At 32.5% G+C, this 21938-nt stretch overlaps 1 protein-coding gene across 16 annotated transcripts in view; it reads right to left on the reverse strand.

Moving 5' to 3' along the window:
• Rbcn-3A (rabconnectin-3 alpha) overlaps positions 1–21938 on the reverse strand; it is a 42663-nt gene that overhangs the window by 12944 nt on the left and 7781 nt on the right. For 14 of the 16 annotated variants that reach the window (XR_011779749.1, XR_011779750.1, XR_011779751.1 and 11 more), the window contains exons 5-10: positions 10249–11470; positions 10049–10194; positions 9668–9974; positions 8132–9607; positions 7992–8079; positions 7485–7505 (exon numbers count right to left, since the gene is read on the reverse strand). Coding sequence is in view for 12 of the 16 variants with exons in the window: in XM_071887757.1 (XP_071743858.1) it covers positions 7485–7505; positions 7992–8079; positions 8132–9607; positions 9668–9974; positions 10049–10194; positions 10249–11470 (3260 nt within the window). In the remaining 4 variants the exon portion in view is untranslated. The remainder of the gene's footprint in view (positions 1–7484; positions 7506–7991; positions 8080–8131; positions 9608–9667; positions 9975–10048; positions 10195–10248; positions 11471–21938) is intronic. The other 2 variants (XM_071887755.1, XM_071887753.1) reach the window with 1 other exon arrangement.

Consider the following 21938-nt stretch of genomic DNA (forward strand, 5'->3'; position numbering starts at 1 on the left):
AAAGTGTTTTTAACAGTGTTTAGAGGTAGCTTAGCGACCTCAAGTTTTGAGAATTCTGTGTTTTTTTTATTTTTTTTTAAATGACTTCTTTCTCGATTATCATGAAAACATTCACGATACAGATTTTTTGTTTAATTATTTTTTCAAAATGACTGATTTACTTTAAGAAATATTGATGTTGTTCTGAGAAAAAAATAGTTGAAGAGAAAACTAATACACATAACGTGTTGCGTGCAATGTTTTGTGAATTTTCCCCATTTTCCTCGTCCAAAACAAGATTCTTTGTTTTGGTTTTGTTGGTCCATAATATGGGACATAAAATCAGTCGAATTTATCGGTCCTTCATAGGTGTCCCAAATTTAAAATCCCTCTCTATGAAGCCTCATTACTCATATGCACATCTGGAGTACTTTTGTTTACAATTTAAATCAATTCTGTATAGAACTAATCTCGTACTACAATTATTAATTATAATAGTTGACAAATATTTAGTAAAAAATAATACTATGCAATACTTTGTAGTTGCCTTAAAAGTTAAATACCATGGATGCTAATTTGAACAAAGACAGAAAGGAGATATATTTCTGAAATATTTTTAATTAAGAAAAAGGTATGTAAAATTATAAATATTGTAAATATCGAAGTGCAAAGACAGACACTATGGAAAAATCAACACAATCCCTAGGTAAGTTATATTTAAATGCCTTATTTGTTACCAAATTGAGTAAAATTGAAATAAATTACCTTTATCACGAATGGCTTTGTGATTTTTCATTTATCATCATTTTGAATTAAAAAGAGTATGTATTCAGGAATCCTCAAATACTACTATTAAAGAAATATCAAGTTTTTAGGAAAAAAACATGCATGGGAGATTCCTCTTCTCCCGATATTTTACACTTTAAATGATTTCAACAATGGTGGCAAACAACACTAATTATAAACCTGGAATAGTATATTATGAAATAGCATGTCACACTCTGGATAAACGACAAGGATCTATGAATTTTATTTTTTTACCACTGACCAAGCAGAACGAGGAGTGGCACTCATTAAATAATATAGTGGATCGTTAACAACTGACGAATTGCAGCTTTAATTATTATTACAAGTCGTTGAAGAGCATCAAAAGATCTATCCTGAATAAATAAAATAAAATATGTATCCAGTCTACCTTAGTATTTCAGACATATTACTCAGAAAAAAAAGATAACAATTTATTAATTTGTATATTGTACAATAACGCTTCATAGAGTAGAAATTATTATTTTTATGACATAAATTATCTTCTGTTAAAAAATTTATAAACTATTAAAATATGGGTCGCACAAAACAAAAACAAAACAAAAATATGATGATAATTGAGTATAGAATCTTTTTTTTATTAATAAAATATCAATTTTTAAAGCAATTGAGCTACCTCTAAACATAGCTCAATTTGACATTCAATTTACCAATTATATTTTTTAAATAAAAAAAAAATAATTGTCACTCTAAGATTTTAACAATTTAACAAAATGAAAATATTATATTAAATATTTTTCATGTTTTGTAGTTTAAAAGAAGGAAAAATATCCATATCGCACAAAAGTATTAGTTTTCTTTTCAACTATTTTGAACTGTTATTCACTTCTTAAAACACCATCAATATTTCTTAGAGTAAATTAAGTCATCTTGAAAAAATAATAAAACAAAAAAGCTATATTGTGAACCTTTTTCACGATAATCGAGAAAGAAGTCACTCTAAACATTGTCCAATTTTAATCAAACTTTGCCAATTGTATTTTTTATCAAAATAAACGGATTTCGGAACATTTCAACAAAATAAAAAACCGTCCAATACATAAATTAATTAGAAATATAAAAAATGTGTAAAGAATGATAAATCAATCAATGATGCGGATAAATAAATCCTTTGGATTGAATGTGTTGGAGCTCCTATGTACCTGGTAAAGTTCTGATTGACACTACTCAATCCCAAGGTCCGTTGACACTATAACTATCAAGAAGTGTTTGTCATTAGTCTAGTAGATAATTACATAGTACTGCAGGATGAACCATGATAAAATATATTTATTATTTCTTGCGCCAAAGTGTTTTAGAACCGATCAAAATACATGTTGAAAATTTATTTACCTTACTCCCCCATCTTGAGTTATGAAAATAACTTTTTTAATATTTTTATAAGTAAACAAAATATTTATCAAAATTGTTTTTAACAATAGCACGACTAATCCTTTATTGATAAAATAAAAATAAACCGCTCTAATCTAGATTTATTGGCACTAAAGCAACAATGAAAAAAAAAAAATCACTACCAATGGAAAGTTTTTATTGAAAAGTAATGAAAGAAATAAGTATTTTATTCCTCACAAATTTCCTAATTCTGCATGCAATTATTTCGAATGGCACTATTAAAATTTAGAAATATCTCAATAATGTTATATCAAATCAGATTTACGCACATTTTGTACTCACACAAACAGCTAATTGTGTAAACTTAGAAGAACAAATAATAATTGGCCCTGTCATTATGTGTTTTATTATAATTTCCTGCAACAGGTAAGTAAAATTACAAAATTCGCAAGGTATCAGATTTCAATATTGTTCTGCTCAACAATTACTTATGTACATAATATTTCATTCAGTCGTTGTTAAACTTATGCATTTTAAGTAATAATTGCATATAAAATATCCGGCGATACATATAATATTCTTCCAGAGATTATGAACGAATCACTTACAAAGTACCTACACACATAGTATAACTTTTGTAACGACTTAGGGAGTTTGAAATTCAAAGATAAATAGTAGTGTTGGGTTAATATTGAGACTCGGTTCCAGACCAATTTTTTCCCTCATTTGGTTTTAACCGATGTTTTGGTCAAGACGGAAATTCAGACCGTAGACTTTCTAAAAAAAACCAAAAAACTGTTAAAACTTTAACAGTCTCAGATCGGTCTGAAAATCCTAGACTGATTTAATTCCATCCAATTTCGGTCCGGAAATGTCTTCTAGTAAAATTCGCTCTACAAAAAAAGCGGTCTCGATCGGTCCCACAAAAAATGAAGTTTCTTTCAGTAAAGGAAATTTCGGTCTAAAATTTAAATTTCGATGTACAGTTTCAGATTACTGTCTGAACCAAAATATTTGTCCAGTTCGGTCTAGAAAAAATCCCTTAAGAACGAACCAGAAAAAAAAAAAAAAAAATCGGTATCGGACTGAGTTTCAACACTATTATGTAGTTATATAGATTCCAGATACAAAAATGCATACATTTTATGGAAGTACATAAATATGTGCCAATAGACATGTACAAAGGAAAAATTTATAAAAAGTATTGGTCATATATCAAAATTCTAACGTGCAACTGAGATGTCAAAGTACACTTAATATGTGGTGCGTCAAAACAAAAGCAATCTTAAACAAAAATTAAGAATAATGTTCAATTTATTTCTTTACTTTATAATAAATATAAACCACCCAACAAAGGAATTTTTGAAAAATTATCGTCTTGAAAGAAAAAAAAATCACGAAAAAATAAGGTATGAAAAAATTTTTTTAGGATTTATTTCCTAAAAATAATAATGTAGTGGAACAAAAAATTTAATTTTTTGCAAAAAATTAAAAGGACAACGCCCCCCAACCCAAAAATAAAATAATATATATTCATATATTTATAATACTGCAGACGCCTCTGCTGGTGTGCCCCAGAGCTTTTTCTCTAGGATTCCTGTAAAAAAAAAAAAATACACGAATATACAAAGCAAATCAAATATCTAAGTTATTATAAATATTATACCATTTCTAAACGAACACTTAGTTTGTTTCGTTGTGACATAATGATAGAACACAAGATGTTAAAAATGGTTCTTAGACAATTCGCCGATTGAGTATTTATTTAAGAGCAATATAATATTCTAATATTTTTCATGTCAACAGGTAAATTACGTGATCAAACTTGAAGTTTACTATTGTCATACATCAATTTAAATATTATATAGTATTTTTCGGCAAATAGTCCACTCACAGTTAAAAATGTAGAAAACCTATGTACTTTTGTTTCTCAAATTGATAGGCTTATTGTAATAGTGCACTCCAGAGAATATTCAGGTGCATAGTAAAATTTGCATTTGTATTATTCTTTTGAAACTAGCGGGTGTACACGGTATTGTTCGGAGTTAGTAGGCGTCGACAAACAGACAGACTAATTTTTCTTTATTAATATAGAAGATGACCAAATTTTTTGTTCATTGTCTCATATATGCCCCATGGGATAAAAAGTTCAAAAACAACTGATTAAGAACCTTCATTTGATTTGTGAGACTTTATTTAGGTCAAATATTATATCATTTCAAGTATAAATTATCATATTTTGTTTCTTTAAGTAGGACCAGGAATTTTTTGCAATCTTCAAGAACAATTTATACAGAGGGAATAATCGGAATTATAATTTATTAATAGAAATGGAAGATAATTTGATAAATTATCAACTAATTAATTGGTTGAAGAATGCAAATGTAATTCTGAGTCATTTTGAGAAAATTTATCATAGCTTGCTTTTGTCTTAACGGCCCTCATAAATGATGCAAACAGAAACATGGACATTAATAATGAATACAAAGCTAAGTTAGTCCCATTTCTCTCAAAAAGTACGAAGGTAGTAGTAGATAAATTGGAAAAATAAACATATGTAGAAAATAATGCATGCAATGATAAGGTTCTTAACTGACACAAATATAAACAATAAGAACATACATTCATTCTATTATACTTGTTGCATCAATAAAATACAATATGTTCAAAATCTCTTTTATCCAACCTGAAGGGAAGGCTAGCTTAAAACATAGAATAAATTATTCATATTCAGGCCCCAGGGACTATATTAAATTATACGATAGGGCGTCTACTTTATAATTACATTATTAGGGTGTTTCTCCTGGGATCCCGTTTTCCCGTTATTTATGGGGTTTTTACAACTACGGGAAATTGAATGATTTCATAAATTACTTAACAGATCGGGTTACAAAAATGAAAAAACAACAACAGGACTTAAGGGGGTTATGTTAAAAAACCACGTACTATTAGTGATAAAAATAAGAATTGATAATAATATATGGGTAAAAGTATTTCTTCTTAAATTATAAAAAATTTACAGTATTTTACGGAATTCCGTAATATAAAAATATGTTTACCGGGATCCCATTCAAAGACAATTTTTGGGGAAATGAAACACCCTAGTAGATATGTCACTCGGTTCAAGGACAATTGACCGAAAACATTTTTGCCGAGGGACAATTTGTGACATTTCGGACAAGAAATATAGGAAAATTTAACAAACAAGAATAATATCGAACATATAATTCACAGTTCTAGATATACAACTCTTTGGATTCGAGTCCCTTAAGAGACTACGTAATGCTGACTCTTTCGTACTCTTCGTACAAAAAATAACGGGCATGAAGAGACGAAGACCATTGTTCTCTTTTTTCTATTCCGATTCCAGATTGCTCCAACTGTACTGTGTTTTATAGATTTCTTCGCTTACGTCTCTTATTACCTCGTGCTTTTTCTTACAAATTATAGACCATAAAGAAATGGAAATCACTTTTCTTGCCTGATATTATACTTGTGAAGGATAATTAATTGATAACGGGGAAGTTATTATCACTTCTTCCATTCGAATCGTGTTCGTGTTTATTTATTACTTAAAGAACTACAACAGTAAAGATTCGAACTAATGTTTTGTGTTTATAGAATGACCATTAATGAATATAATTGATCAAAAAATATTTTCTGCAAAATAACAATAATTCATTAAACTATATGTCATATATAGAACAGGGTCGTTCACGTAAATCTGGACCAATTTTAACTAAATGTTGAACAATAAGGGAAGCATTTAACTCGATTATTTCAATTTTAAAGTGAGATGTTGAGCCTTAGTTTTAAGTTAGTTGCACAACTTTTAATTCAAAGCAAGTATTTACGATGTAGGAGATCGGGAGGATCACTAATATCGATTTTGCATGTGCGGGGTACGGCCAGCTACATTAAAAATATGCTCAGATTTCCAAAAACGACAATCTAAGATGTCTACAACAGCTAAAATGAGCGGGGGGCATATCAGATAAAAGCCCACAAGTCTCAGAGTGATAAAAAACGCACTACCATATTCCTCGTAGGCGTAAAACGTCCCTTGAAGTCGTTCCCTGGGACTCCGATTAACGCCCTTGCCAAAAAGCGTCATGTTAGCAGCAGTCTCCAGGGCCATAAACACTGTCCTAAGGATGAAGTCATACCGCATCTACTAAAGACATATCCTATCAAAAAATATGAAAGCCATATTTACTGCAAACTAAAGAAAATTACTGTTCTATTTGAAGTCCTATTGTGACTGAATCATCTTTTATTCTGATAAGAAACAATGAACTGTCGACAGATCCCAAACCATTAAGAACGACAGATGGTTATTGGCCGCCGAGAGAACTAATGTCCCTCACGTCTTTAAAATCAAGTTTCTGACCAGCATAGTGACCTCCCCCCTTCTTTGAGCTTAAGGAGAAGGTGAGTGCTGATAGGCACTGTGAAATCCTGTTTGACCAAGTGATACCTTTGATGAAATCTGAGGCCAATGGTGTCAAGTTTCTTTTTCAAGAAGACTCGACCCCCTCTCACAAGGCCCGCAAGAACCAAAACTTGTTTAATGAGAAGGTGTCATTTTGATACCCCTACACCTGACTCTTTAACTCCTCATATATGAATCCTACGGATTACTTCTTTTAGCGGAAGTTAGAGAGGAATGTCTGCCAATTCACACAACAGCATCGACTCCTTGAAGGCCTCCACCATCAAGTACATGAACAAAGTCTCCTTTGCGGACGTAGTCAAAGCCTGAAAACCCTTTATTCCTCGTATCGAGCGAATGATTGGTGAAGATAGCAGACACAATCAATATTTTTTCTTTTGTATTATTAAAACTTGTACATAAAATTTCTAACTTCTACTTGCTTCCCTTATTGATCAATAGCTATTTACCATATTATCAATTAAATTGAATCAAAATATACAATCGTATACATCAATATATCATTTTTCGGACAAATGGTCCTTCGGCGAAAATTCCGTTTGGTGAAATGTCATTCGAGAAAAAGTTTGTTTACGATATTACTCATGTAACTATGAAAGTCTATGAATTTAAAGGGAATAATGTAAATACAGCATATAATTCAGAAAAACTATATTTAAAAAAAAAATAATATAAAAGAATGGCCCAAGGAATAGATAAGAGAGACTTTATTAAAGGAGTAAAAATCGATGAAAGTTGAGTAGGAAATATAGAAAGGGCCTTTAGGATGAGACAAAGATCACATTTGTAATAATATTAAAATGATAAGTTGTATTGAAACATTTTTGGAAATGAAAGGGTTACATTTGAATGACTGTATATGAAATTTAAAAAAAAATTAAAATAATAATAATACCTGAATAACCTGTAAGAAGAACTAAGAACAAGGAAAATAACATTGGGTTGATCATTAATATGTAATAGGTTGAGTAAAGCTTTTAAATAAATAGAAACAAAATTGTTATATCAAATGAAATTATGCTTGTTTGCTAGCAATGTATATGTTTGAACAAAGAAAACAAATGGAATAACAAAATGTAGGAATGACTAATGAGCCTACATCGGTATATATATATATAAGCTGGGGCCCTCTTATTCCCCTCATTTGCATGAACGATCCTAAAATATTAATTAAATTACGTAAATACAAGAATGGATAGATATTTTCAATTAATACTTCTCTTGAATTTACAGTGCATAATCTACATTCATTCCACTACTTGTGTGAAATTGGCAACTGACTACAAAATTTTGCAGTTATCATAAATCTAATAATTATTTTGCATAGTATACATACATATGCATCTAATTTAATGCATATCACTATGACATAAAAAACGACTATTGACTACATATTTCCTACCTTTTTTTCTTTTTTCTGGATCTGCTTGAGCATATTTCCCGGAATTCGATAAAGATCCAACACTTAGAATGGGACGAGAAGTAGATCCCTAAAAGAAATATCCAGTTATACACAAATTATTAAATAGGGGTACTCAGTACATGAACTTTATTCATAATTTGGACATCTTGTATCTTCCTTGAGTCCTGAAAATCCTTTCCATCATCAGGGGTGGAAATCCCTTCATCATTACGCCATTGTGAATATACTGCTATTTCATTATCCATACCACACAGTAACAGTCCATCTCTAACCCAAGATGTTGCCATTGGCGTAGGACTAAGACCATCAGCTGTCTTCAAAAAGACTCTTCGAATTTGCATCCAACGTATTTCTTCATTATTGGTTTGAAAACTCATGGACGATGATTTACGTAATAGATGTCGATTGGAGGCAACAGTTCTAGTTTCACTCATCGCTTTCATGTTTGCTTGCGAAATGTCAGATGATACCTCTGTTAATAGAAGAACTTTATTTCCAACTGCAATAGTCAGAATATGAGCGCCATTTTCATTTGACACCCAATCCAACATCACAGATTGTTTTGGAGCAAGTGGACTAGCAGAGTTCCCCATTTTATCAATATACTTTCGAACCCCCTCATAAGTGGAAAGACTTGGTACAGACGTCATTCCTTTCTTAAACAATGTTTTGGATTCATCAAATTGCTTAGTAATTTGTTCCTTGGTCTCTTGTACTTTCTGAAGGGTTTTATTATAAATTGATAAATTCAGAGGAGGTACAACAGACTTCAATTCGATATTTTTAAGAGATATCGTGTCCTCCAGGATCCATCCAGATCCTCCCGTAGATTCACATTCATATATACAAACACATAGATTAACATATCTAGTGTTTTGATCATTTCCAGAATTAGGCCGGACAAAACTAGAGCCTGATTGATAAGCACATGCAATTCTCCCAGAATAGGCTGCGCACACACTCAATGGACGACCAGGAATAACAATTTTTGAATCCCCGTCATCGCTTTCCATTCTCCATTCTTCCCATACAAAGGTATTATCTTCATCACTCTCATTATCAACAGAACTCCTGGTCCTCCAAAAACGTATAGTATTATCAGAACAAATGGTTACCATAATGTAAGGTGCAAGACATGCAGGATATATTGAAGATGAAGATAAATGCCCTACTGCTGGTACAGCATAAATAACAGTTGTTCCCTCTTCCAGTGGAAGCTTTTGCCGACACACTTTTTCAGTTTGAACATTAACACTACAAGCATGACAACTATCTCCAAGATGTTCATTGAAGGGTTGAGATGCATCTGGAGTCACACTACCAGAAGAATGATATCCATGACTATTCTTTTTTTCCTCACCTGAGGAAATTACAAGTCTCCACATATGCATTATAACGCTGGAGTCACTCATTTTTTCAACCAATAGAACGAAAAAGGGTTCACTAAATCCAGCTGTAGACTCAGTTGAAGTCTGTCCCAGATCAACAACAGCTCCCATTTTGGAAGTAAAGAAGTATGATTTATCATGTAATTCGCTCGGTGAAAAGGCTAACTTTCCTTGAAATGCATGTAGCAAAAGAGTATTGGCCCAATTCTATTCAAAAATAATTCACAGCTACTAATAAAAAAAAACTCAGATAAGTAATATACTCACATGAGAAGCATCATCAATGGATTTAAGTTGAATGACACAGCCTGGCTTGGACGAGGATTGAGTTGACACAATATTGAAATTATCGGATAAATTATCAAGTGTCTCAGCTCCTGGATTTGTTGAGTCATCATCAGATGAATGAGACATTAAATCTTCATTTTTCTTCATTCTATTTCTTCTAGAAGCAGAATTAATTTCAGCAAGTAATGCTCTTGCATCAATAACTGACAAATAAATTCTAAGATGATGTCCATCTGAACCCACAAAAACTGCACTTGGGCTATTGGAAATATTTCCAAGTATATTACTAAAAAAATCCAAATGTTATGTGTATATATTTTTTTGTAATATCTATAAAACATCATATTAGGAAGTTCATACCTTGGGAGAAGAGTTGGTATCCATGCAACGTCTGTAAATGCGGAAATCTCTGAGGAATTAATCCTAGCAAGCTCTGAAATACCTCCAGACCTTGAGAGAGGTCCAACAGGGTCTACTCTCCATAATATTAATTCACTACAAAAATTCTTGAAAAAAATAAAAAAAAATAGTTGGAATTAAGTTCCCGCTGAATTACATACCTCCTTCTGACAAATATTAGAACAGCTTTGAACATTATTGTGATGTGAAGTTGTCAGAACTAATGGCAAAACAGGGTGACATGATATTCCATTTGCACGAAATCTATGCCCCGAAGCTCGAGACGCATGAGAAATATTTAGTAATGTGGAAAATTTAGACTTTGCACCGAACATAACATTCCATAAGTTTAATGTTCCATTCGTATGTTTTGATATCATAGATACAACTGGCGCTGGTTTGTATCGACGATGAATGGATTTGGATTTTGTTTTATGATGTTCTGTAGGTTCTGCCTCAGGATCAGTTTTTTCTTCATTATCTTCTTCTTTTGCATCGCCTTCAATTTCCTCATCCTTCTCTGAATGCCTTTCAATGCCATGATCACCCCTTGCCTGTTTCTTTCCTTCTTCTTCGTTGGTTTTTAATACCTCCGTGAATATATTTTTGAGAATGAGAGTATTAGCATTGTACATAGACACATTTGAACTCATTGTCATAGCATCTCCCAATGGAATAGCACAAGGTATCCTTGCACTAAACGAAACCTGGGCTTGTCTGAATGCACCAGGAGTATATTCATCAAGGAAATCAGCAATCCAAACCAAGAGGCTACCATCTACAGGGTGTATCGAATACAACAAATCAGAGCTTTGATGCCATTCATTGAGAATAGTTTCAATGGAATGATCCAATGCTTCTGAGGGACTTACAGACAATTTGAATCCAGAATGAGCGGATCCTGTCTGAGACACGTCAGAATGTGAGAGAGAGGTCGCTGAGGGAACATGAGATAATGAAGCAGATGAACAGGTTTTATTCAACTTATTGATGGACATTTTTGATCCACTATCATTGTTCTCAGCGGCTCCAATGACATCCTCCCTTTCCATTGCAATTTTAAATAACTCTTGCATTATTTTTTCTGCCTCTTGAGTAAAGTGCATTTCCTTATTGTTCAACCAATGAAGAACAAAATTTTGCTTATTTTGAACAGTACCAGAGGAAGCAGAGCCCATGGATGGTACAAGGGGAATATCACGAACACCATTAATGGTAGCACTTAAATGGAAGTGAAGACCTCCAGGGGACACACCTGTTCCTTGATAACCATAGTTATGAAATTCATGAACGCTATAGGTGGAAGGTAAAGACGCAATGGGATCAGGTATTCCAGCAACGAGCAACGAATTTTTAGTCATTCTTCTTGCACAGAAACTGTGCCTGAAAAAAATTAATATATATATATCTAAATCTAAATATTAATATGAATAAGCTCATCATTATAAATATGTAATCTTAGCAAAAAAATCGTTTTCAAGCTTGATTAAGTTTTTTTAATCCAAGCACCAAGTTTTCATACTTTGAATTGTTTCTTAACAAATAATACTCATAATGAATACAATATATTATTATTATTTTTTTAAATACATCCTCAAAATAATTGAAAATGAAATTATAGATATATACGGCGTATTGCGTACAAAAAAGTTGGAAACAATCCTTCAATAATGACCTTTATATACACTATATCCAAAAATTGATGGTGGTTTAAAAAAAATTAAATAATAAAATAACCTAAACAAGTGATTTTTTTGGGGGGAAAAACTTTTTTTCCCAATATGACGACCTTTAAGTTTAATACATTTTTTTATGCGCTTTGGCATCCCTTCATACATATTATTTAAAGTATCCGGAGAAATTTTTTCGCAAGCTTTTGTCAGTTTTTTTTTTAATAATTCATCCTCTGAAGTGGCTGGCGCATTTTCATTGAGTTCCCTCTGGACCAAGGCTCACAAATTTTCGATGGGAGACAAATCAGGACTGTTGGCAGGCCATGTGCCTTTGCCCCAGAAAGAATCTCAGTTGTCTGAACACCATTTTTGTACCTTTTTGAAGTGGTTAACAGGGCACTATCCAGCTGAAAATGGCTCTTGATGTGTCAGACAACATTTTCCTCTTCAAAGGAGGTCCAGTTTCTTCAGTACGAGACAAAGCTGACATCAGAGACTTGCTGAGGATTTTTGTTACGTAGTACTCGGCCGTCACAGTTTGGTTTCGTGGAATCAGGTGAAGATCTGACACGGCCCAAACCTGAATTATTATTTTTTTAGATTTTATAGCCTATCAGTACAGAGTATGATAAGCCACAATGTTGTGGTTTGCCCACATTTAACCATTAATACTTGGAACAAAATAAATTAATATAGTGATATGCCAACATGTGAATTTAAAAAAAATCAATACTCGCACCAATTTCCCATGGCTCGAAGGGGAATGAGAGACTAATAACGGAAATGGTGCTGCAGTTTGCTTTACTTCCCGACAAGCTAAACTGAGAAATGTTCACCACGGTGCCAAATGTAAAAAAAGCTTCAGCAAAAATATTTTTATAAGCTGGAAAAATGCTACCAATAAATTCCTGAAACACGAAAAGTGTGAAGGCCATCGAGTGAGCTACAAGATGAGCAAACTCTGGAAGGGTAAGAATGTTGCAATAAAACTAGACACCAATGTGCAAGAAGAAAGTAAACAAAACACCCAGTATCTACTAACAATAACAATTACATTGAAATACTTGACCATTCAAGGACAAGTTATCTGAGGACACAGTGATCAGAACAATAATTTCATGTCATTAGTTTAAGTTCACTGTGCAGAAGTCAAAATCAAGGATAGATGGTTCGAAAGAAAGACCTCTAAGACAGCAAATCAAATACAGGAAGAAATTCTTAAAACAATGTATTTAATGATAATGCGTCAGCTAGCTGTAGAAATAAATGCCATCCCATTCGCTATACTGGCAGATGAAACTGCTGATGTCTCAAGAATAGAGCAACTGTACATCTATGTTCTGACGACATCGGATAACTTGGTAGTAGAGGGAAACTTCCCTAGACCAATGCGATGAGGAATCGATTTTCATGACAATAAAGGATAATTTGGTGAGGTACAATCTTCCACTGAGCCTTTGTCATGCAGTATGTTTTGACGGAGGCGCTTTGTTTCAAGGCAAGGGCACTGGTGTTGCAACTATGCAACAGAAAGAAGAACCAAGAATCATAACAAAACACTTCACATGCATTCAGTCAATCTTGTTGTGCAAGACATGATCAAGCATTTTCCCAAGCTTAGAAACTTCCTCACAAGTGTGACGAAAACATAAACTTCTTTAGAGATTCCCCAAAGAGAGTTTCTATGGTTAAGACTGTAGCAGAAGCTCTTGGCTGTCTGTAGACTCATATCATGCCTCTCTGCCCTCAAAGGCAAGTCATATTTACTGCAGTAGAAGATCTTTTGCTATCTGCATGGTCAAATAAGGTACCATCCAAGTCACTCGAGCGTGTAATCTACCACTTTGGATTCAATCTGAATAAATATCGGCTTGAAGCTCAGCTACGGGTTCTTCAGAATATTAGGGATATCACCGGTAGACATACTCTGGGCTAAAAAATAACAGTTAAGCACATCATTGACTGAATCTCAGAGACCAATATGACGAGCATGATCCCGGAGCTTGTTAAACTCTGCATACTCTATATTGTGGATCTCGCTACAACACCAACGGCAAAACGCTCTTTCAGTGAACTCGTACGCCTCAAATTCTATCTGAGAGGGCAATGTCACAATCTAAGTTTATCTCACTATTCATTCTCAATATGTATAAGGATAGAGTATACTCTATTGACAATGAAAATCTGGTCAATGAGTTCATTTCACACGTTGACACAAAACAAAGAAACGCATTTTCTCTCATGAAGAAAGTTGAAATGTTCTTTAGTGTCCTAATGTAGATCGAAAGTTTAAAAAGTTATCGTGTTTTTTTTTTCTCAATCGTTTCAGAAAGTAATGTTTTAGAAAGCAATTTTAATTATGATAATTATATTATAAAACTATATTGTTGGTATTTTGTTAGGGTAGGGAAAATGTTAAATTATACAATTCCTACAACAACACTTCTATTTGGGTACATATTCAGTGTAACAAACATTAATAACTTTCATGTTGTGTAACTTGAGCTTGTTCTACTTGTGTCAATAAAAAAACATATTGTGAGCCCCCTTAGGTCTTTGACCCCCCCTCCCATTCCAAAACTGCTTCTGGCGCCCTTGATCACATCATATATTTTTTTCTTCTCAAGCTCTTAATACAATTCTTGAGGAGAGAACATTGATATAAGTATTGAGTAGCTATGTGTGAGTGTGATCATGAAAACACGGAGGATTTCTTGGAGAGTTATAATCTATATTATTAAAGCAAAGTTTGTATTTTAGCTGACGCCTAATTACTCAAGGGAATACGGGGTATTACCGAAAGCTTTAATTAAATTAAAATGAGTACTTAAATACATATAGGAGTAAACCCTCTTTTTTAATTAATACTTTTCATATTGTGTGTATAAATTAATCATGGAATAATCACGCTTAGCTAGTTTTTCCTTAATTTCCCCTTTTGAAGAAATTGAGTAAAAAATCAAGTTTCTCTTTTTTTAACAAACAACCTTTTTTTTATATTCCCCTCTTGTGGAAATAAAATTCTACATAATTATTCCAAGTATCTGGAATTCCATGTATTATACAGGGTGTACAACCAACATGATTATTTAAAAAAAAAAGAAGGGTTTTATCCTGAATTAACCATGTGATTTTAATAAGCACATATCCCTAATGAAAATTGAATAAAAAAATTAAAATCGTCTTTAGGGTGAATAACGCTCTCAATCTGACCTCAGAAATGGGAACAGGTCTTGATGATAGTCTCTCTTGGCAGATTCTGGAATTAATCCCGTACCTTTCTGATTTTTTGTTGCAGGGGGATCTGTTGGTTCAATTGTGTTCCACACAATGGGGTTGAAGTACGGTGAGCTTGGAGGACAAACACAAGGTCCAACAAAGTCAAGAAATCTTCTCACAACCAGGTCAACGTTTAAGAGCCCCCTCAAAATCTTCTACAATTGATTTTGAAATTTGAATATTTTCTCACAGACAGAAAGTGAATAAATACAGTGCCTCCTCCTTGCCGCTTCGTTATTGATTGATAAGAGCTTATTGTTGGCGTGTTAATCCCAAATGAGACACAAAATGAAAGTTAATATCAAAATATTAGTTAATGGCTTAAAAACTAGTAACTAAAAATATTTTTAATAATGAAAAATATTTTATTTGTTAAAATTGGACCACAGATTCAGAAGAGAATTTAAAAATTTGAGTGTAGTTAAATATTTATTACTACTTCCCATACATACAAAATATAAAATTTTACAAATATAAGGCAACGAACACAACCACACAACGGGGTATTTGTGCTACTACAGCAGATTCTAAAACCTAGTTACATTAAAATTTTGTCCAATAATATTTTTTTACATTTCATAAATTTTAAATTAAGAAAGTCTTCGCTTTCCTCATTAATTGCATGATGTCTTTCGTAAGATAGGACGGAGCATCTATTGATGAGATGGTTTGCACTTTGCAGTTCTTCCATACAGACATTGCAAGTTGAACACATGTCTTTCCATTTGCTTAGGTGGGCTAGAAAAGGTCCATGTCCAGTGTAGGCTTGTACAATGAGTCTCAATTTTTCTCTTCCGAGCTTGATAGGCTTCGAATTATTAAGCAGTGTATGTGTATACTTTATACTTTGATCTTTTTTTATATAGGTCACACAAATATTGATAGAAGAAGTTATGAATTACCTTCTTTATGTAGCTTAAAGCCGTCCCAATAGTAAACTGGTTTTTGCTCTCAGTACCCCTCTTCGCAAGATGGTCTGCAAATTCATTTCCTGTAATGTCAGAATGTCCTTTGCACTATTCTAGATGTATATTTTTCTCACTCATTCCTTTACATTTTAAAAATTCTTTACTAGTAGTAAGTGGATTAAAGATTACAGTAATTGCTGATTGGGAGTATGATTATTACCTTGTTCAGTATTTTTTTCGTACTTGAGAAGAGCTTCTATACCTTGTGTTATGGCAAAAATCTCTGCTTGAAAAACAGAACCCTCTTTATTCAATGAAGTCATTGAATGACAAATTGATGCATCCCCTTTGGCGATACCCCATCCAAACCCAGTGTATCAGTCTTCATCTTTAGTAATTTCAGATATTGCAAGTTCTACCTTCCTTTAATCTGAAGAGTACTGCATTGTTGTGCTATAATGCGAGCATGAACCTTGTCTCCAATGTTACCGGTCACCCCACGAACGAAACCCGTGAGGTATTTTTTCTCTTTTCTGAGTTCTCTCATTCGCTCTGCTTCATTCCATGAGGTCGCAAGGTCGTATTTGCAATTATGCTTTTTCATACATATTTTCCAGAAGCATAATGATATAAGTAAATGACCGCTTTTTTATTCGTATAGTGACGCTCTTCATAGTTGGTAATTAAGTCTCTGATTGGTGCACAGACAACGTACGTAGTCTGTGTCAAGTATTTTAATAACTTTGTTCCATTCAATGATTGAAATAGGGTCACCGTTCTTCTTATAATGCCAATTTCGTTTACCTCCTTAGCAATGTCGGCGTAAGGAAACTTCTTTTTGGGCCAAGTTTCTTTTTTATCCTCAGCAGGAATTTGAGGAATATAAGTTCTCTTTGAAGGAGGGGTTTCATTAGTTGGGCCCTCATAATTTCATAATGCTAGGGGCTTGCTTTGAGTCCTTCTTTTTGTATCAGGATTTTTCTTGTTATTGGCCTCTTTCGAGTCCCTTTATAATTCCTTTTGTAGGACATTGTATTGGGATATAACCCTCTTCCCCCACTTGTTGTAGGTGATACCTTCCCATTTCATACCCATTGTTGGGTTGATGCTAGAATCATCCTCCATAATTATACATAAAATAATATATGTAATTATATATTATATCTATGTAGAGAGCGGTTGAACAATATCGAAATCCGAAAAGTTCCATTCAATAATTATTTATTTTAATAGAATTAGTAGAAGACAAAGGAAAAGCTGAAACTTCTTAATTCTTGAATCCCTTGATAACTTTCTAACGAAGAAAAAGAGATCCAGACAGTCAAAAGTTAGCCAAAGACTTCAGAAAGAGTAAACAGGCTCTATTTAATCGAATGAATAGGTAGAAAAGCTCTTATGTCCTCTTGATTTATATTTAATATCACAGATGTCAGAAATGACGTGTACCTTGTTATACATAGGTCTCGTGAATCTTGAGTGTAGGTATCCCAGTTATCTAGGGAATCGATTAATTATCTGTTTGTAAAGAGTAAAAATCCAATTTGGAGTTTCAAAGTAAAAATCTACATGTACAACGACTTTCATACAATTTATAGGCCATTTGAAGTGGAACTATCTATTCACATATTAAGCAAGTAATCTTTTTTTGCAGTACATGCAAGGATAGATTGCAATGCGAGTACGAATGCTCATATCACATATGAATCTATATAATAAAGTATGAGAAAAGCTTTCTTAACAGTAAATTAAACAAAATAATAACGCAAAGTACGTTACTACACATATTTTTTGTTTGGATAATGTACTTATCATAGTATTTAGCACTTGTGAAATAGTTTTGATGGAATCAAGAGCTACATAAATCATTAATGACCATGAAGGACCAAAATGATATTTCTCAAAGCAATAATAGTAATCACGATATGGTTTCTCGATTATCAGTGGAAAAACTTGAGGAGGAAATGAATTTTGAAAAGGCAATGAACTTACTCCGTGTGCCTAAAATGCGATGTACAAATACTTTCAATGACAAAATACTCTTGGATAAGTGCTTCATGAGCTATTTCCGTCATCGATATAAGATAAGTGAGAACGATCCATTATATCAAGAGAAAGCTGAGAAAAGACACGTTCTTGAACTACTCTTACACGAAGCATATCAGTTTCTAAGTAGAACAATCACATGGAAAAATAGATAATTAATTCATTATTTATTTTGAAATATCTACCAACTTATGTAATTTGAATATCATCAAATAATATATGTATGTACAATGTATGTATATAAATAAAATAAGAGTATTAAATCACTATATTCCCACGTAACCCTAGATAAGTTCGACTCGAGGTTCTCATTTCGGTTCCCACTTATCCCCACATTTACCCATGGTCATTATGTTACGAAACATTTTAATTATCCTTCAAATCATACAATTTTGCAGTATTTCGTATAGAAATTAATTAACCTTCGATCTGGAATTTCTACGTCTATGGATATTCGATTTGAATTTTTGCTCTACTCTACTCTTTTTTTGAGCTGCCACTCATTTGTTGAGAAACAATCAGTTATACCTGTGTTTCTCAAACTTATTACAATCAGGGTACCTTCAATTGTGTATAAAATCTTAGGTACCCCTGCGTAAAATATGATCAGTAATGACAATGAAAATGTTTATATTCGGTTTATTTATATGACATAGTAATGAAATGAGCTTATTTATATGGCATAGTAATGAAATGAGCAGGAGCATGATACAAATTATAAATAATAATAATCCCTTTATAACAAAGTTTTGCAAATACATGCTGTTTTCAAGCACATTACGGACAGGAAACATGTTCAGTCCACTCTATTCAGCCAAAAAAAAATTTACTAAAAGTATTAATGTAGATTTGAAGGCACACAGTTTACTCAAACGAGGAGGAGATTAATAAAATAACGATTTAAAAAAAAAGTAAAGTTCAATGAATCTGAATTTGAAACTTTGAAATAGTATTTCTTTCACTTATTTAAAATTAAGGAAATTGCCAAGAAACAACACTTGTACATACAGATTATTTATCATTGTTGAAATGGTACAGAGTTCATTGAGCTTGTTTTTTCAATGAGTTAGCATTCTAATGAAGCCTTCTCCCAATAAACAAACGAACATGGGAGATAAATTGTTCAATGTTCGAGAAGGTGAACCCCATTTGATATTTATCGGCATTCCATATAAAGATTAATAATAGAAGCCAATAGCAATTTATTCAATGTACTTTGTACTTTCAAATGATAAAGAGGTCATATAGATGTGTGAATAAAAACAAAAGGGATGAGAGAAGATTAGAAGGGGTAAATTGAACATATTTTGAGATTATAATTAAGAAACTTTTTCAAAACCAAGTCAATTAGAACATTAAAATCACAAATGAAATAAAGCATAATTAAGTACATGATAACAACTCTACGTTTACTTTTTGTACTATATTTATAACTTAGAAAATCCTTTGAAGGTTCATACGTATTTCCACAGGAATAGTGGAAATAGACATAAATATACCACGATATTAATTATGGCATTTTTCTCAGAAAGGGAAAATATAACTTAATTATGAATTTGACCAGTTGTCATAAATAATTTCGTATGCGTGCATATATTTTTTATGTAAACTTTGCATTAACGACTAGATAAATACATAATAAGCTTTAATGTATAAATATCCAAAGGAAAAACATGTTATGGCTATTTTAATATCCTTCTCAAAGTTTTGTCACTTATTAATAACAATATACAAATGTATATTTTTGATATTTGATACTTTTCTCTTATGTAAATTGAGACATTACAGAACCTAAAAACTGTATCTAATATACATACATAAATTCATCATTTATCAAAATCAAGACAAACCCTTGAATGACCTACATTTTGGCGTTTAAAAACGACATATAATCATAAAAAAATTAATTTGTATATTTTTTAATGAATAATATTAACTTCATAGTAACATTAGTTGAACCTTAGTTCAAAAACCTAATAGTACCTTAACTAATAGGGGTTGTTGTTACCATCTGAAACAAGAATATAATCTAAATTTTACTTTGGAACGACGTCACTCAATCGACAACGCGCTCGAGAGAAATTATTCTCATGAACGAAATGTGCGTAGCTTCGCACCCCGATTGCCCCTAGAGAAGGAAATAAACTTTGTGTAAGTGGACTTCAAAGACGATTCCTAAGTCAAATGGAATGTAATAACATAATGTCTACTTATACTTAATCATTGTAACTCCATCTGACCAATTAAAGGAACATAAACAAAAATACTATGCTAAAACTGTAGAATTGTAAACCCCATTCTAAATTATTACACTATCCAACAAAATTACACTTTTTTTATGCACAAGAGCAACATATGCTTAACTAATACAGTTTTAAAGTTTGCGTCCAGACTGATAGTGGCAATCCTCATTATCTGACGTAAGTGCTCATGAGTGAGTTTAGTACTATATTTTTTCTGCACCACATTCATCTCTGAGAAAACTGAATTACACTTTTGACGACATTAATCAAAAAATATATAAATTTTTTATGGAGGAACACCTTTATTAAATAGTAGACATTAACTAAGACTACTGTACTAATGTCATATTTTATTAAAAGCGTAGCTATAATATTTGTAATTAGAAATGGACTTATTTCATTATGCAGGTTTCTGAAAAATGAAATTTTCTTCAGACTATGGAAAAGAGCAAATTCTGTATCGGAGCAACATTTTCGCTGGAACCAAAGAGTTATTTTCCTCTTGAGACATTATTTGTTATAACAAATTGTATAATAAATCTTTATTTTCACTGAAACTATTTCCTATAAATTACAATTCATATAAATCTACAAAATACTAAACACATTCTTAGCTAAATGGCATGAACCATTTCACCAGTACACCTTTGTTAAAAATATATTAATCAATATCTGAGACTCAGGTGATATATCAAAATAAATAAAGTATTAAGTAAATAATAGAATGAAAATTACAAGGTATAACTTTTTATTCTGAACTATGGACATTAAGGTACATCAAACGCCCTTATGTTCTTTGATTTTCTTGTCTATTCTCCTAAATTTGTGACTTATTGAAAAAAAAAAACTATGTGCAAAAAATCTGCACAATCGGAGGTGCTCCTGGGTGACCGCCGAGCCCTTGAAGTTTTCGAACTATGCTGCAGTATAGTAAAAAATCCATATCTCACTTTTCCCTCGGATTAAATTGTTTGGTATCCAATATATTGTTTTCTAAATAATCTTTTTATTTTCTTGTATAAATAGTGATGCTATGGAAAAGATTATTAATGAAGAAGATGAAACATTTTTTGGCATCTATACAATCAAATTGGTTGGCATCATTTGGTATTGCAGCCAGAAAGAAAGCAGCTATGGAGCATAAAATATAAGCTCGTCGTCGATCTGAAGCATCAAGATTAGAATAGCATGAATTTTCAAACTCAAAGCATCTTACAAAGCCTGTAAGTTTTTCTAAAAGCAACTCTGAGTCTACTGGGAGCTCTGATAGGATCGAGGAAATCACCAAACAAAAGAAACGTTGCCACCACAGATTAACTTATACCAGTACACCTGCATGAATTCCTCAAGACATTTTATAAAGGCCATCGGTAGTCTCTGTTGCGATCCGTTTGAATATCAATCCTGCTCAAGAGGTTGCACTCACCTGATCGAGGAATCAGGAGGTGATATATTTCTTGCATTACTAAATCGTACTCAACTGCAGACAAAGCTAGGAGATCACCAAAAAGTGCTATTGCCAAATAAATTATGGAAAATTCCAATACACCCGTTTTCACAACACTACATTGGGATACCAAACAGCTACCAACACTAAAAAAAATATATATATAGCTGAAGAAAAATAAACCAGTTTTAATTGGAAACGCCAGTGAAATCAAATTACTAGGTGTAGCAAGATATCTCTCATAAAGTGGAAGGTCAT

Source organism: Lepeophtheirus salmonis, chromosome 4 (genome assembly GCF_016086655.4).
Source record: "Lepeophtheirus salmonis chromosome 4, UVic_Lsal_1.4, whole genome shotgun sequence".
NCBI lineage: Eukaryota > Metazoa > Arthropoda > Copepoda > Siphonostomatoida > Caligidae > Lepeophtheirus > Lepeophtheirus salmonis.